This window comes from Lepidothrix coronata, unplaced genomic scaffold, assembly GCF_001604755.1.
Source record: "Lepidothrix coronata isolate B3197 unplaced genomic scaffold, Lepidothrix_coronata-1.0 Scaffold110, whole genome shotgun sequence".
Lineage (NCBI taxonomy): Eukaryota > Metazoa > Chordata > Aves > Passeriformes > Pipridae > Lepidothrix > Lepidothrix coronata.
In genome coordinates this window covers 2353861-2369085 of record NW_016690290.1, presented here as the reverse complement: position 1 = coordinate 2369085, position 15225 = coordinate 2353861, and the positions used below count along the sequence as shown (strand labels likewise).

Genomic DNA, 15225 nt, shown 5'->3' with positions numbered 1-15225 from the left:
GGCCGGGGAGGCGGCGATGGCGGCGCGGACGGTGCTGCTGACGGGCTCCAACCGCGGCATCGGGCTGGAGCTGGTCAAGCAGCTGCTGGGGTCGCCCAGACCCCCCGCCTGGATCTTCGCGACCTGCCGGGACCCCGAGGGGCCGCGGGCCCAGGTCAGTGCGGGCAGGGGGGGCCGCGGGTGCCGCGAACGGGTCACACGCTCGGGCAGCGAACAGCGAACAGTGAACATTGCTCGCTGCTGCTGCTGCCGCCGGCACCGGGTGTGCGCAGCGCGCCCTGCCCCGGGTGGAAGTCGTTTGAAGTGCTCCGGATGAAGAATCGGCCGCTGGGTTATTTTCGGCCGTATCGGAGGTGCCCCGACCCGCCCTCCCGTGCCAAGGCTTCGCCCCGACCCGCCCTCCCGTGCCAGGGGTTCGCCCCGATCCGCCCTCCCGTGCCAGGGGTTCGCCTCGATCCGCCCTCCCGTGCCAGGGGTTCGCCCGTGCGCCGCGGGCGCGGCCGGAGCTGGGCTGACTCAGTGCCTGCGGCTGGGTGAGGAGGTGGGAGCGGCAGCGGTGCCGCTCCGGCTGAATCGTCACGCTGCGCTCTGCAAACCCTGAGGATTCAACACCTGAGGATTCAACACCTGGGGATTCAAAACCTGGCATCTGCAAAACTGGTGGCCCGTGGAGCTGTGGGATTCCCCTCCTCCTGCTTCCCGGTTCACTAAAGTGGGAAAGTGTCGTTGTTGCGGCGGTCAATAATAATGCACAGTCTAGTTCCAAGCAACAAGACAGGAGAGGGATAGAACAGGACAGGATCTTTATTGCAACCGATCTCTGACATTTATACTCCTCGGTGTAACATACAGGTTGCCTTATAATTTGTGTTCCTTTATAAACATACCTTAGGATTGGCTGCTCTGTAACAAACTCACCATGACTCAGCATTTGTAGTCGCTCAACCCTGACAGGAGACACTCGCACGTGTTGCTTCTGCAGGGAATCACAAAGCCTTCCCCGTGCTTCCAGCTTCCCTTAGGTCCAGCTTTTCGGTCTTCTGCTTGCTGTGTCCCACTGAAATACAAGCAGGGAGAAGTTTGCTTTCTGATAGATCCTGGCTCCAGCCGATTTGTTTGTTGCATCTTCTTGCATGTGTGGATTACTCCATCTCAGGAGTAATCCTGGCACAGTGAGAATCCACCCTGCCAAGCCAGGGCTGGCCAGCTCCTGCTGCTGCTGGTGCCCAAGTTGGCTGGGTCAAAGCTAGGTCAGGTCTCTTATTTTTGCCTTGTTCTTCTCTCCGCCCACAACCTGCAGGACTCAAGCAATGATGAGATCAGGGACTTGCCACAGCACATCGAGGGTAGAGTGTGACTCCATCAGGCTGGGGCCACATTGTTCCTCCTGCCCCTTTGTGCCTGGATCTGGTGGTGGGGTGGCTGAAGCTCATGCTGAGATGGTATGAGACTCTTGAGGCCAGCAGCTGGACAAAACAGGGAAGGAGAAACATCTGTTGGCCACCACAAAGCATTTAGATGGATTTTCCATCATTTCCTGTGCCCAGGGCTAATGTGGGAACATGGGGTCTGGTGGGGAAACCCAGAGATAAGTGAAGGTGGACCACAGCCCGTGCCAGCAGCTCTCCCTCTCCATGTTGGTTGGACAGGTCCTCTCACAAGAAACCACCAGTTTGTGTTTCTCCTGCAGCATTCTCTGTGTGTGTGTCTGGAAGAAGTTTTCAGTTCTAAAAGTAATCCATGGTGTTTTGGGTTCTGTTGCCTGGAAGTTGCTGTAGTTGAAGGAGGCTCAGAGCAAAGAGCTTCTAGAGACTGTAAAGTGGAAAGTTTCCTTTTTTGTAAGGAGCTTCTGAATCCTCCACTGTGTGAGTAGGCACAGGCAGGCAGCCAGGAGGATCCATGGCTGAAGCATAAAGAGTTAATTTATTTCTGTTATCTCACTAACCAGGGGATCCCTAACAACCCTGGGTAGAGTACAGAGGTACAGGAGGTGCAGGCACTGTTAAGATCCATGCTTGCAGATCACTGGCTGCTGTTCAAGTGGTTTATCAAGGGTTATTCCCAGCTGTAAGGTCACTTGAATGATTTACAATCCTCCTCCACAGTCTTCCGCTTTTAACCCATTCCTCCCAATATCCACATTTGGTGAAAACAGTCAATAAAAATGTGCAGAGTGGTTCATTTCACTTGAGTGGGTGGGATGCAGTGTCCAGAGCAGAGTGGGCCTGGGATTGGACTATTTGGATCCAGATGTAACTTCCCCCAAGGTCAAATCTGATACTGGCACTCTCAGCTGTTCCTCCTCCACCTCACTTCCAGCAGCCTCTGGGAGACACCTCTGGCTGTATCCCCAGACAGTTTGCATAATTTCCTGGGTGAGCTGGTCCTTCGGGGTTTGCTGTCATCCTTTGCTGTGGCTCTGGCTGGGCTGTGCACATGCACCCTTTGGGAGAGTGACTGCAGGATCTTGCACTTGAGGCCCCGTTGTGCTCTGTGCACGTGCACCTTGCTTTATGAGGCCCAGGAGAAGCCTGGGGACCAAGGCAGGTCCCCAGCCCAGCCATTCAGAAGTGCTGAGAAACATCTGGAAGATGTTTCCCTCAGGGTGGGCCATCGCTGGTACGCCAGGATGATGCTTGGCATCATCTCTGCCTTGTGCTGATTGTTTCCATGTCTCTTTTTGTAGGAGCTGAGAGAACTGGCAAACAAACACCCAAACCTGGTTCTTGTGAAGCTGGGTAGGTGCGCTCTGTCTCTGAGCTGGTAAATTCATGACTGCTGGCCACACTTGGCCCATTTCTCTTTCCCTCCCTCCCTCCTTCCCTCCCTCCCTTCTGGTTGTACATGGAGATCCAGTTCTTCAGAGCTTCTTCAAGTCCTGCTGCCAAAAGTCCAGACTCTGCCTCAGTACTCCATTCCCTCGAGCCTTCTTGCTCCATGGCCACAGGACCAGGATGTTCTTGAGACCCATCCCGTGCAGCCTCTGGCTCACCCAGCCAAGTGGCCACATCCTTGCTCTGCCATGCAGCTGAACTGCCTTGATCCCAAGTCCCAGCCAAGACTAAGAGGGCTCTGGGAGAAAAGCAGCTCCTGTGGAAACGCTGCGTGATCAGCCCAGAGCCTGGGCAGCAGCTGTAGGACCTTGCAGACCTATCCCACAGCAGGTCCCAGCACAGCTCCCTTGGGGACCTGTCCCTGCCAGGACTGCCCTGGGTTCTCCAGAAGTTGCTCAGGCGTGGACTTCGGAGGTGGTGCCTGCTGGGAACTAAGCCAGCACGGGAGTCACAGCAGCGCTTTGCCCCCATGGTGGGCTTTGCCCGGTGGGCTGCCCCGGGGCAGGACCTTCCGCTGCTGGCGGTGGGGCCGAGGAGGCACTTTTGGGATGAGCTGGGCTGTGCCGGGGTGCTCAGAGCTGGTTTCACAGCACCATCTGGTGCTCACGGGTGGAAGAGCCGCGCGGGTCGGGATGTGCGGCTGTTTCGGCAGCACCTTCACCTCCCTCTTCCCCCCAGCCCTCCCACGGCTCTCAGACTCCACTCTCTCCCACTGCAGATGTCTCAAATCCCTCTGCTATCACCGAGGCGGCGAAGATCGTGGAGGTGAAGCTGAACGGCCTGGGCCTGAACCTGCTGATAAACAACGCCGGCATCTACACCCCCACGGCCTCGCTGGACACGGTCGATGCTGAGGACATGGTCAGGACCTACAAGACCAATGCAGTGGGGCCAATGCTGATGGCCCAGGTACGAGTGAGGCTCTGGGGATGAAGTTCACCACGGAATTTGGCCCAGCTTGAGGGTATCCCGGGCTGTCCATGGTCACAACAGATATCTTGGAGGGCTTTGCCAAGTTTCCTGGGCTGCAGTAGGGAGGGGGCAGTACCAGGGCTGCCCTCCCAGCCCAAACCCTGTGTAGCCCCCTGCATTGTGCTGGGCTAACTGGGAGCAGGCAGGGCCACTGCAGCAAAACACCCGGGCTCTCCTGGCTTCCCACCAATCTTCCTCTTCCTCCCTGGGTCGTGGTTGCCATAAGTGGGGCTGGCTTGAGGCACAGGTGTCCCACAAGTTTGCTTCTCCCCAGGCATTCCTGCCTCTGCTGAAGAAGGCTGCCCAGGAGAGCAAAGCAAAGGGCCTGAGTTGCAGCAAGGCAGCCATCATCAACATCTCCACTGTCATGGGCTCCATCAAGAAAACGACCGATTCCTTCTCTCCGCCTGTCATCTCCTACCGCTGCAGCAAGGTATGGAGGCTGGCAACCTGCCCTGCTCCTGAGCTTGCTGGGAGGCAGAGCTGCCCCTTGCCAGGCCTGATCTCAGGGAAGCACCTGAGATTGCGAGATGGAGGGACTGATCCACGCTTAGAATTGCCCAAGCTCCTGTGGCATCTCCGTGCCCACCCAGGGGAGACGCACAATGTCTCTCGAAGACCTGGCATTGCTTTTTCTCCCTCAGCAACAGGGGAGGGAACCTGGAGCTTTTTGCTGCCCGTGGCTGATGCTTCCTTCCTCCCCCAGGCTGCCCTCAACATGCTCACCATGTGCCAGGCTCTGACCTACGGGGAAGCTGGGATCCTCTGCGTGGCACTGCACCCCGGATGGGTGAAAACGGACATGGGCACCCAGCAGGTGGGTTCCGGCTGAGCAGGTCGAGAGGGGAACCCATGGGTGGGACCCAAGCCTACAAGACTTCACAGGAGGTAGCTCAGGTGGCTCTTGGGAGAAGGCATCCATGTGAAAATGAGCTGCCTCTTGGTCTCCAAGTTGCCCACACGTGTGGTGGGCCGCTGCAGAACATGTGATGCTGCCTGGGAAATAGCATATTTCTACAGCACGTATCCAGGGTGAGCAGGAAACCTCTTCAGGGGGGAAAGGGGCTTTGGGCAGCCTAGAGGTGTGCAGAGAAACTGAATCTGACAGAGCAAGGAGGAGAAGAGCAGCACCATTCCATCCTGTGCCCCCTTCCTCAAGGAGCTGCAGGTCCACGAGGCCTCCATGCATCCTGCAGGATCCCTGTTTTGCAGTGGGGGTGGTCCCTGCAGCACTGGAGTTTTGAGAAGCCTGCACATAGCATCCCATTTGCAGTGGGGATCTCCTCTGTGTCTGTTTTGGTTAAACCTGTGGCTGGCTTTCCAGCCCAAGCCACCTCCATCCAAGCTGGCAGTGAGCATGCAGATACCCAACCATCCTCCCACATAGCAGGCTTGTCCCAGCTCCTGTGGCTCTCTGCTCACTCTGGGTGGAAGGAGCCTTGCTGCCCATGTGCGTGAGCCCAGTGGGTGCTGGTGGATGGCCTGGAATGACAGTGGTGTCTCGTTGTGCCTGTTGCAGGCTGACCTGACAGTGGACACAAGCGTGCGGGGGCTGCTCTCTGTGCTGCCAATCCTTTCCGAGAAGCACAGCGGGACTCTGCTCAACTGGGAAGGTAAAGCCATCCCCTGGTGACCACTCTCTGTCCCTGTGAGGGACCCCACGGTGCCAGGGCACTCCCTGGGTGCACTGGAGCACCGGGATGTTCAGTCCTCTGTGGTCTGCAAGGAACCTACTTCGGACTTGGTGGGTGTACAGAGTGTGATCCCTGCCTTCACCTTGCTAATAAATAAAGTCAATTAGTACCTTCTCCCAGCTGCAGTGTCCCCACTGAGACTGTCTCTGCTCTGGAGCCAGCCCCTGTGAAAAACAGCCTGGGATTAATGGTTGGACTTGATGATCTTGGAGGTCTTTTTCCAGCCTATGATCCTAGCAGTCTGTCTGCCTTGTCATCAGCTGCTCTGAGCTGAAGGGAGGTCCCAGGGGCCCACAGAGGTGAGTTGTGCCCCAACAAGCTTCAAGAGCAGCCCCTGCAGCCTGGTCAGTCACGGGCACCAGTGAGTTTTCCTTCCTCATCAGCTCTAGTTCCTCCCGAGCCGGTGGCATTTTGGTGGTCGAGACTTTCAGAGCTGGGAAAGGGAAAGCATGGAGTGTTGCCAGGCTGGGCTGGGGGGCAGGGTGCCTGTGCTGGAGGCGGCAGCGCTGCCAGAGCTGGGAGCTCAGCCCCCTGGCTCCTTGTACCCCATCCTTGGGGGTCCTGAGCATTCCAGGTGCCCAGCCATGAGTAGGAGGAGAGGCAAGATACCCCTGTAAAGTTCATGATGGAGAGGGGAGTCCCTTACTCCACAGGCACTTTCCATAATGGATTTGCAAGTCCTTTTTGGAGCAGTTGCAGGAGCTGGGACAGCTGGATCCAACCTGGGCCCCACTTCTCTTCTGGAGCTGGTACTCCACTGCCCCATCCCTGGTGTGGGGCTAATGCCAGCCCTGCCTGGCAGTGTGTTCCTCAGGCCCAGGCTGACTTGGAACACAGTGTGTTCCAAGCCCATGCTGTGCTTTCCAAGGCCCTCAGGAGGCAGCACTGCCAGCAGCACTGTGGGGAGCTGCTGTATGGATGCTCCCTGGCAGGGAGACACTGGCCTCAGCTTCATCCTCAGGGGAGCTCTGAACCACCTGGGCTCTTCCACCTGATCCAGCCACCTGATTTCCCATGCAAATGCTCACTTGTCTTTGCTCTTTCCCAGCTCACATCTGTGGCCAGAGGAGTCAGTGCCCACCTGGGCACCTCGCTATCAGTGTTGTAATGGCAGCAGGAGGAGGGAAATCCCTTGGGAGAAATGGCTGAGGGATGGGAGCGTGGGTGAAGGGCCTGATCCTGCCTCTGTATGGCTGTGCTCAGCCCAGTGCTGGCTCAGAGACACGGCCAAGCCTCCCCCGGAGTGCCCTCCCTGCCCCTTGGCAGAGATTCTCCTGCCCCAGTTACTCCACACAAGCCAGCTGGAGCCCAGCCAGTCACCACGGGCTGGCTCCATGCCCATCTCTCTCCATGTTTCCCCCTTCTGTCCCATGCCACGTGCTGGATCCTGGGAGATGAGCTATGCCAGGGACCCCACCGTGGTTTGCTGACAGCTTGTAGTTGTGTCCCCCCCCTCCATGAGCATTGCCAGCCCCACGAGACGGATGTAACTGCTCCCTTGGGAACATGGGGAGAAGCAGGACTGCTGAAGGCTGGGACAAGCTCCATCAGCTTGGCTGAGGGTCTGCAGAGCAGGTGACACAGGATGGTTGCCCACCTGCTGTGGCAGTGGGGTTTTGGCTGAGCTTGGGAGGCTGGTAGATCCATGAGTGTGTCTCTCCAGTGAGAGGCCAGATGGGCAGGTCTCCCTGCTCCAGTGCTTGCCAAGTGGTGTCGGCTTTTCCTCTGCACGAGCTCTGCGTGTTTGTGCTCATGGTTATCTCCCCGTTTCCTCCCCTGTCGGATGTTTCCTGCCCCTCTCCCTCCCTTTTGCTGGCTTTGCCCTTTGTGTCAGGCTTATTTCCTGGCTCTGGGCAGTGTCAGACCTCAGTGTTCCCCCTGTCCACTGCGATGGCAACATGCAGCCCTGTGTCCTCTCACTGGGTGCAGCACAGTGCCCCAGGGGACACTTGAAATGCTGGCTCTGCCAGCTAGCCATTCCTTGGGAGCACAGGCAAGCTTGGACAGAGTAAGGGTCATTTAGGATCCATCTGCTTTTAGCAGCTGGTCCATCTCTATGCTGCAGCTGCAGCACAGGTGCCAACTGGACCAGTGTGTTGCCACAGGGGACTGTTGGGTCCAGCAGTAGGGGAAGCTGAACAACCCCTGGGGACCCTTCCCGGGGCTGCACAAGGGCATGGGAACACGTCTGGGGACTTCCAGGGAACACGAGTGGGGAAGTTGTCACCCAGAGCAGCTCAGATGGCCTCTACCGGCCCCTCTGGAGCCATAGTAGCATCTGGGGGCAAACATCTCTGCTCTGGGGAGCCCAGCAGCGCTCCAGGCTCCAGGGATTGACCTCAGTGGTGGGAAAGACCCATAATTCCCAGGGTCTTCCACCAGCTGCCTTCTTCAGACTACTGGCAAAGACTTACTGCACCAGGATTTGGAGTCAGGCAGGTATATGGTTTGGGACAGGAGCAGTGAGGACGTGGAGAGTCCTGACCTGACTTGCCAAGGTCAGGGCAAGACCCATTTTGCGAGGGACCCTCCCATGCCCATGTGGGGCAAACGGCAGCGGGCAGAGCCCCTGTGGAAGGTGAAGCCTGCTGCAGGAGGAGAGGGTCGAAAAAAGGAAACGGGGAACGGAAAAGGGCTGCTCCTGTGACAGCAGTGCAGCTGTGGAGGTGGAGCAGCAGGCAGAAGGCAGGTCACAAACAGCCAGCACACGAGGAAGTGCTGGGACACCACCCAGCGTGGCCAGGGCGAGCGGCCATAGCAGCTCCAGGTGCAGCAGATCTTCACTGGCCAGGGAAGGACCAGGAGCAGAGGCAACCAGAACTGCAGGGACCTCCACCAGGACCTGGAGATCCCTTTGGCAGGAGTCATCTTCCAGCCAAAACTTCCTTCTGCCAAGGTGTGGGCACCGTCTGTGGCGTGGGGGGATGGGGCAGCAGGATGGGGACGTTCCTGTGCTGGGTGGTACAGCGGTCCTGGGGCTCGGAGCCGTGGGTGACCATTCCCAGAGCCATCAGCAGTGGAGAATACTAATGCTGGGAAGGCTGGATTGTCTGGGAGTGCAAGTGCTGGGAGGGTGCTGAGGTCCAGGGCTGCCATCAAAGTACAGGGATCCAACATGGGTCCATAAGAAATGGGGCTCTGGAGGAAGAATGTCCCAGTCCCTGCAGCACCAGGGCTGCTGAGGAAGCCGAGTGGGACCAGCAGATAATGTGCTGAGGCTTCCTCTGGCATGGCTGCAGCTGCAGGGCTGGGGTTGCTCCATCGCTATCGGTCCCTGCAGAGCCCTGTGCATCCCTTCTCCCTCCCTGTGTTATTGTTAGCTGGGAGGAAGCAGCTTCCCAAGTCCCACCTCAAGCTTTTAACCCACTGCTGTCTGGCCTGATGCTTTGCACTCCCATCAGCCAGAGCCAGGAAAGCTCCACATCTGCCTTGGGAGGATGGTTTGAAACTGGGAACTTGCTCCAGGCTTTACTTTCTTGGGGACCAGCAGCACCCCCTGGCTCGTCTTCCCCAAGCCACATTGTCTCCCATGGGTCTCCCACAACCCCTCTTGCAAAGGATGGACACTGGCATTGTCACCTCTGAGGCCCTGAAAGATTTAGATGCCAATGCTTCCCTCCTTCCTCTCTCTTCCCCCTTTTAGTTGGTCGGATCCTGCCTTGTGCTTCCTCTGGAAGTCCCCCCTGCTCTGCTGGGGGAAGGCACCATGGAGGCAGCAGCTTTACCAGCTTTGCACAGACTTAACCCAAGCACCTGATAAAGGGTTTGGAGGAAATCCCTCTTGAGGAAGAAAACGGCTTCGTTTGACGAGCTGGGGTTTAACTGAACCCCGGGATCTCCAGAGGTCCTACCTGCCACTCCTTGAGGAAGTGGATATCAGACATCTCAGCAGCCTCTTCCAGACTGTCATCTTCTCACGCAGCTGAACTCTGCCAAATTGCCCCCCACTTCTCTCTGGGCAGGGAGGGGCCCTCAGCGTGCCATCAGCACAGGCTGGACTGTGCCCTCCCTGGTGACAACCACCAAGGGACACCTTTCCTGAGCATCAGTGCCCATGCAGGAGCAGAGGTAGGTCACAGAATCACAGAATCTGTTGGGTTAGAAGGGACCACAGTGGGTCATCTGCCTGGTCACCCAGCTGCTGAGCCTGATGGGGTGATGCAGGGATGCTCCACCTCCCCTGCAAATATATCACAGATGTTGATGTGACCACCACGTGCCCCGTGTGCACCCCCAGAATAAACCAGAGGTTTGTCTGCTCTGTGTCTTGGAGCTCTGGCACAGCCACGCACATGGATCTTCAAAAAAACTCTGTTTGGGAGCATAGGAGGGTGCACCCTTGGGTCACGGTGAGGTGCTCGTCCTTCCTCCCACAGCTGGGCTCTGCCCACGCCTTTGCCCCCAGCAGTGCCCGGAGTGATCCCTTGGTCCTGCTCTGCAGGGTCCTGCTGGGGGTTTGGAGCAGGTCAGCTTCTCCCTGCCCGTCCCACGGCACCAGCTGGGCCTGAATTTCCAGCTCTTCCAGAACAAGTTCCCGGGTGGCTGCACCTGAAGCTGGCACTGTGCCGAGGTGCCAGTGTGCCTGTCTGGTGCTGTGACCATGCAGGAGGGGGTGGAAATGGCAATGGGGTTCAGCTGCCCAGGGCATGCCATGGGCTGAGGCAGGCTTCCTGCTGCTGCCTGCAGGACAGGAATCACTAGAGAGGTCATCCCCTCGGTCCCCAGCATGTCAGCACACAAATGTGTCTGTTCAAATGCAGTGAGTGGCACGGGGAATTTGGGATGTCCCTGGAGACCAGCAGGTACCTATCCCATCCCCTCTAGCCACATGGTTTGTGTCCCTGCCTTTGTCAGGGGTGGGGGTGACATGGCTGCGATGCACAGTTCAGAACCAGACTTGCTCCCTTGGAGCATCTTTCCCCCCTTGTTTCCCGAGGGAATGGAATTAGACCCTGTGATGGCACGAACAAAGATCCAAGCTCATTCCGATGAGCTCTCTCCTGCATGTCCCTCTCCTCGGAGCCAGGGAAGTGACGCTGGGGAGGAACTTGGCTGCTCTTGTTTGTTATTACAGGATAAAGTTACCCTTTAAAGCAGAGCCAGTGCTGTCAGGGCTGCATACCATCAGGGAACATTGCTCCTTCCCAGCGGCTCAGGACACTTCTGGTTATTGTGCTCGCAGGGAGCCAGCCCAGCCCCAGGCACAGCGAGGGGGATGCAGGTGGGGGGATCCAAAGAGGAGCCTCGAGGCTTTTTTCACACCCTGGGAAAGTTGGAAGCAAAGGGGAGAGGCCTCTCTCTGGAGAGTGACAGCTCTTCTGACTCTGGGATACGTGGGAAAGAGGAGCAGAAAGCAAGGGCTGGGAGCAGTGGAAAGGCAGGGGGAGCTGGATGTGGTTGGGGGTATCTGTTGCCTCTTGGGATGCTGATCTCACCCCAGCTCAGCTGGGGAACCTCTGGTGAGGACAGACTGCTGGTTCCCATCGGGGGAAACCGCTGTGCACAGGCTGGGCAGTGGCGTGCAGCTGGCACACATCTCACCCCCCTGCAAGTCCAGCGCCAGCTTGGCATCTCCAGGCCATGCATGGACAGGAAGAGGGCTGGCTTCTCCTTCGAGCTCCAGCCTCTGTCCCTGGGGGTCCCAAATCCAGGGGAGCCCCCCCCTCCCAGTGACACCCCAGGAGACACCCCAGCACCCCAAGGCTTTGCAGACACGGGGGTTTCTCAGCAGTACCCTGGCCATCCCACCCAAGCTAGACCCTCAGGAGGGTGCTGGGGGCTTGCTCAGGGCTTGACCCCCCCACACACTGAGCCATGACGTGCCTGTGGGGTGGAGGGGAAGGAAGCTGACCCGGTGGAGCCGAGCCAGGGAGAGCTTCCTGGCAGTGAGCTGCAGCCTCCAGCGCCTTCCCTGCCGCTGCAGATGGCTCTGAGCGGGATGCAAAGCAGGCAGAGAGCTGTGCGAGCCCTTTCCAGCCATTCCCCACCCTGGCATCCACCCGCTTGTGCCGTGCGGGAGGCGAACGCCAGCTGGGGCCCTGACACCGCCACCTCAGCGGGGTGTCGAGGGAAGCCTGACTCATCCCCAGCAGGAGAATGTGAGACTTGCACATGTAAACAGAGCTGGCCCCAGCGCGCCAGGACACGTGACAGATACAGGAGAGACAGGCTGGAGCCACAGCCTGGGGATGGTGGCATCCACACGTGTGCTAGAGGCACGACGGAGAGCCAGGATGGGTCCTGCTCAGGGGGGCATCACTCGGGTGGGCAGGATGTGGCAGGATCCCTGTTATCAGCATGCCCCCCCTGCTCTCCTACCCCTGCCCCACTGGGGGCTTTTAGCAGCTGGTTTTATCCCTGGTCTACCTGTCTGGCTGCATCTGCTTTCCTCCAGGGACACCCTTCACACTGGGGACTAGTTTGGACCAGCAGCTCAAGACAGGCAGAAGAGGTGCAGGATGACCAGGGAAGTGGTGGAAAAAACACATGGATGTGGCATGTGGGGACATGGGGGCCTGTTTAGTGGCAGGCTTGGCAGTGCTGGGTTAATGGTTGGACTTGATGATCTTGATGATCTTAGAGGTCTTGTCCAACCCTAATGATTCCATGATTCTATGAGAGCAAAGCTCCTGAGATGCCATCCCATGGTGCCAGCCTCAGGAGCAGAGTGTGGCTCGTGGTGTCAGGAGGTCTCCCTGCATCTTCTCTTCCACAGGGATGGATAGAGTATGGTGGCAGTCTGGGAGCTCAGGTGTCTGTTCCCATCCTGGGAGCAGGGATCACTCAGAAACCTCCTGGTTATTCAAGGCACTCTCCAGCACGTGATTTCCCCTTGGGTTGATCTGTGCTGTGCTGTGGGCTCGGGGCTGGGAGAGCTGCAGGCCAGCGGGGAGAGGAGATATTACAGCACTTCCTATCCTTGCTTACCCTGTGAAGCTGGTTTCATTTCCTTAATCCCCATCCCAGCGTTTTCTCTGTTGTTTTCTTTGGAAGGGAGGGAGCTTTGCTGAAGGGTGGTGCTCACTGCAGGGAGCACTTTCACGCTCTGGGAGATCAAGGTGGTTGCCCACTGGCTGTTCCCAGATGGATTCACTCTCTGCTCTTGGGTGCAGTGGAGCAGATCTGGGTGTGTGTGGGTTCTGCTGCTCTGCTCAGGGAGGACCATATTCACATGCACCAGCTTTGGGGCAACATATTTGTAGCACAGCCGACTGGATGGGCTGAGCTTTGCTTCACCTGCTGCCACGTTGAATCCTCAGGCTGCTGATGCCTGAGCTGTGCTGTGGTCCAGCCATGCCAACCTCCCTGCCACTGGCTACATGTGCTCAGCTGGGCTGGTTTCTGGGCTTGCCCATGACCTCAGCCTTTCTGCTCAGTGTTGGACAGTCCCAGGAGACAGTAGGAATATTGTGAATCATGAATACTTTTGGAGTGATCCCTGGGGCGTGTGCCTGAGATGGTTCCTGCTGTGCTGAGGTGGGCATGGCTGCCTGGTTGCAGGAGGTGGAGTGGTCCCAAGGGATGTTCAGCCCCCCAGGGTGAGCAGGGACAGGGGTTGGAGATGCTGCCTGCCACCTCCCCAGGGTGGAGGAGGGAGTTAGGAGAGGAGAGAGCTGGCTGACAGCCAGAGAATCTGGACTAGCACCGTTCTGCAGCTCCCTGCCCTCCTCAGCCTATGCTGAGGCTGAACCTGATGCAGTCCCAGTCTGGATGTCCTGGCTTTGCTGCAAAGCCCTGACTCCTGTTCCTGCTTGCTGGCCAGAGTCTGGGAGAGCTGACCAGTACCCAGTGCTGGCCAACACCGAGCAGGTTTGTGGCCGCTCCGAGGGTGTCCTGTCCTCCCTTCTCCAGGCCCTGCAGGCAGGCACAGTGCTGGGACAGGCAACTCTGCCCCATGGAAAGGGACAGGCTGGGTCAGGGTTGTGCCTCAGCCTGCTGCTGCCGTGAGCTGGCCCCGGGTGCGTCGGGGAAGGTTTTCCAGCAGAGCTCAGAGGACCTGCTGGCACAGCCCTTCCGCGCTGCCGGCCAGTTCCCGAGCGTGGCCAGGGCTCCGGTGAGTCAGCTGGAGACGCAGCTCACATTGCTCATGCTGCATCAGCACCGCCCTGGCTCCATTAGCTTTGTCCCAGGTTGTGTTCCCCAAAAACGCACATCCTTGCAGGATGAGAAGCCTGGGATGCCCTGCTCCAAGGTGGCAGCAGGGATGGTGGCAGGCTCTGTGGAGCAGAGGCACCTTGGCTGCTAGTGGGGACGATGGCCAGGCTCCCACTGTGCTCAGCACAGGGGGCTGTCCCGGTGCAAGGCTCTGAGCCCTGGGCTGTGTGTACTGCCTTGCTCCAGCGCTGAGCAGGAATGCTGAGCACGCAGCAGCTCCAGCCTGGAGCCAAGGGCTGGCCTCCAGCCCTCCAGAGAGAGGGGAGAGGAAGACGTGGCTCCAGGCCCAGCCTGCAGTGAGAAGAGCAATTTGGGCAGAGACCTGCGGTGCAGGGCTCCGCCGACGGCTCAGACCTTCCTCTGCACCCCAGCAGGCGGATGCAGGCAGCTGGCATGGCTGGTTGCTGAAGCTGCCAGGGAGAGGGGAATGTGCTTAGAGTGGTCCTGGGTCACCAGGCTCTGGAAAGGTGTAATCCTGTGGTGGGAGGAGCAAGGCAATGCCAGATGGTTCTCAGACAGGGTGCCCTTGTGCTCAGGAACTCCTGCCTGCACCAATATCCAGCTTCCCAGTGCTGGCAGGGACTGCAGGAAAACCTCCTTCAGAGACAAGAGTCCAGGAGTAACCATCTCCATGCTGTGAGGGTTAACACAGGAGTATCCATCCATATCCATGCTGGCAAGATTAACCCAGGAGTATCCATATCCACAACGAAAGGGTTAAACCAAGATTAAGTGCATCCATGCTGGGAAGGTTAACTCAGGAGTATCCATCCATATCCATGCTGGCAAGATTAACCCAGGAGTATCCATATCCACAACGAAAGGGTTAAACCAAGATTAACTGCATTCATGCTGGGAAAGTTAACCCAGGAGTATGCAAATCCATGCTGGCAGGGTTAACCTCTGTCAGCTAGCAGGCATCGTGCCTCCATGAAGCCAGGAGGGAGTTTTGAGGGGCAGGCAGGCCAGAGGTGCTGCAGGAACTCGGGCAGGAGCCTGTCCTTGCTTTTGTTTGCCAAGCTGGTCTGTGCTGAGCAAGCTCCCAGAACAGCGGGTGCGTTGCGCCAGCCCCGGCCTTGGCACGGGCAGTGCTTGGCTCCACGACCCAGCCTGGCAGGCGTGTGGCTGACAGGAGGGTGCTGCAGGCAGCTCTGCTGGCCCCAGCCTGGCCAGGTCCCCTCTCCTGATGTCTGCAGGGATACAGCTGCTCCCCATCCCAGCAGCAGCCAGGAATGGGGCTTTGCCTTGGGATGGTGGTGCATAAGTAAGCAAAATGTGGTGGTGTGGGTCAGTCCATCTCCAGGCACCCCAAGTCTTTACTGAGAAGGTGGTCAAACCCTGGAACAGGCTTCCTGGAGAGGTGGTTGATGGCCCAAGCCTGTCAGTGCTTGTCAGAGGCATTTGGACAATGCCCTTAACAACATGCTTTGATTTTGGGTCAGACCTGAAGTGCTCAGGAAGTTGGCCCAGATGATCCTTGCAGGTCACTTTCAACTGAAAATTTTCTTTTTCTTTTCTTTTCTTTTCTTTTCTTTTCTTTTCTTTTCTTTTCTTTTCTTTTCTTTTCTTTT

At 58.0% G+C, this 15225-nt stretch overlaps 2 protein-coding genes across 2 annotated transcripts in view; both read left to right on the top strand.

Annotated features, from left to right (window-relative positions):
- LOC108501952 (C-factor-like) lies at positions 1-5619 on the top strand. The gene is made up of 6 exons (XM_017824330.1): positions 1-154; positions 2687-2738; positions 3553-3743; positions 4081-4239; positions 4513-4623; positions 5326-5619. The coding sequence occupies exons 1-6, from the start codon at positions 17-19 to the stop codon at positions 5437-5439; spliced, it is 765 nt and encodes a 254-aa protein (XP_017679819.1). The 5' UTR covers positions 1-16; the 3' UTR covers positions 5440-5619.
- Positions 5620-8029: 2410 nt separating this feature from the next.
- The window catches only part of FAM65A (family with sequence similarity 65 member A), a 32766-nt gene continuing 25570 nt past the window's right edge, over positions 8030-15225 (top strand). The window contains exons 1-2 of the mRNA XM_017824196.1: positions 8030-8396; positions 9144-9568. The gene's annotated coding sequence lies outside the window, so the exon portion shown is untranslated. The remainder of the gene's footprint in view (positions 8397-9143; positions 9569-15225) is intronic.

Bases quoted from the DNA above. Each gene is read 5' to 3' on its own strand.
- LOC108501952 (XM_017824330.1), top strand. From the start codon at position 17: ATGGCGGCGCGGACGGTGCTGCTGACGGGCTCCAACCGCGGCATCGGG. The intron at 155-2,686 runs GTCAGTGCGGGC...CTCTTTTTGTAG, and splicing joins CCGAGGGGCCGCGGGCCCAG to GAGCTGAGAGAACTGGCAAA. The intron at 4,240-4,512 runs GTATGGAGGCTG...TTCCTCCCCCAG, and splicing joins TCTCCTACCGCTGCAGCAAG to GCTGCCCTCAACATGCTCAC.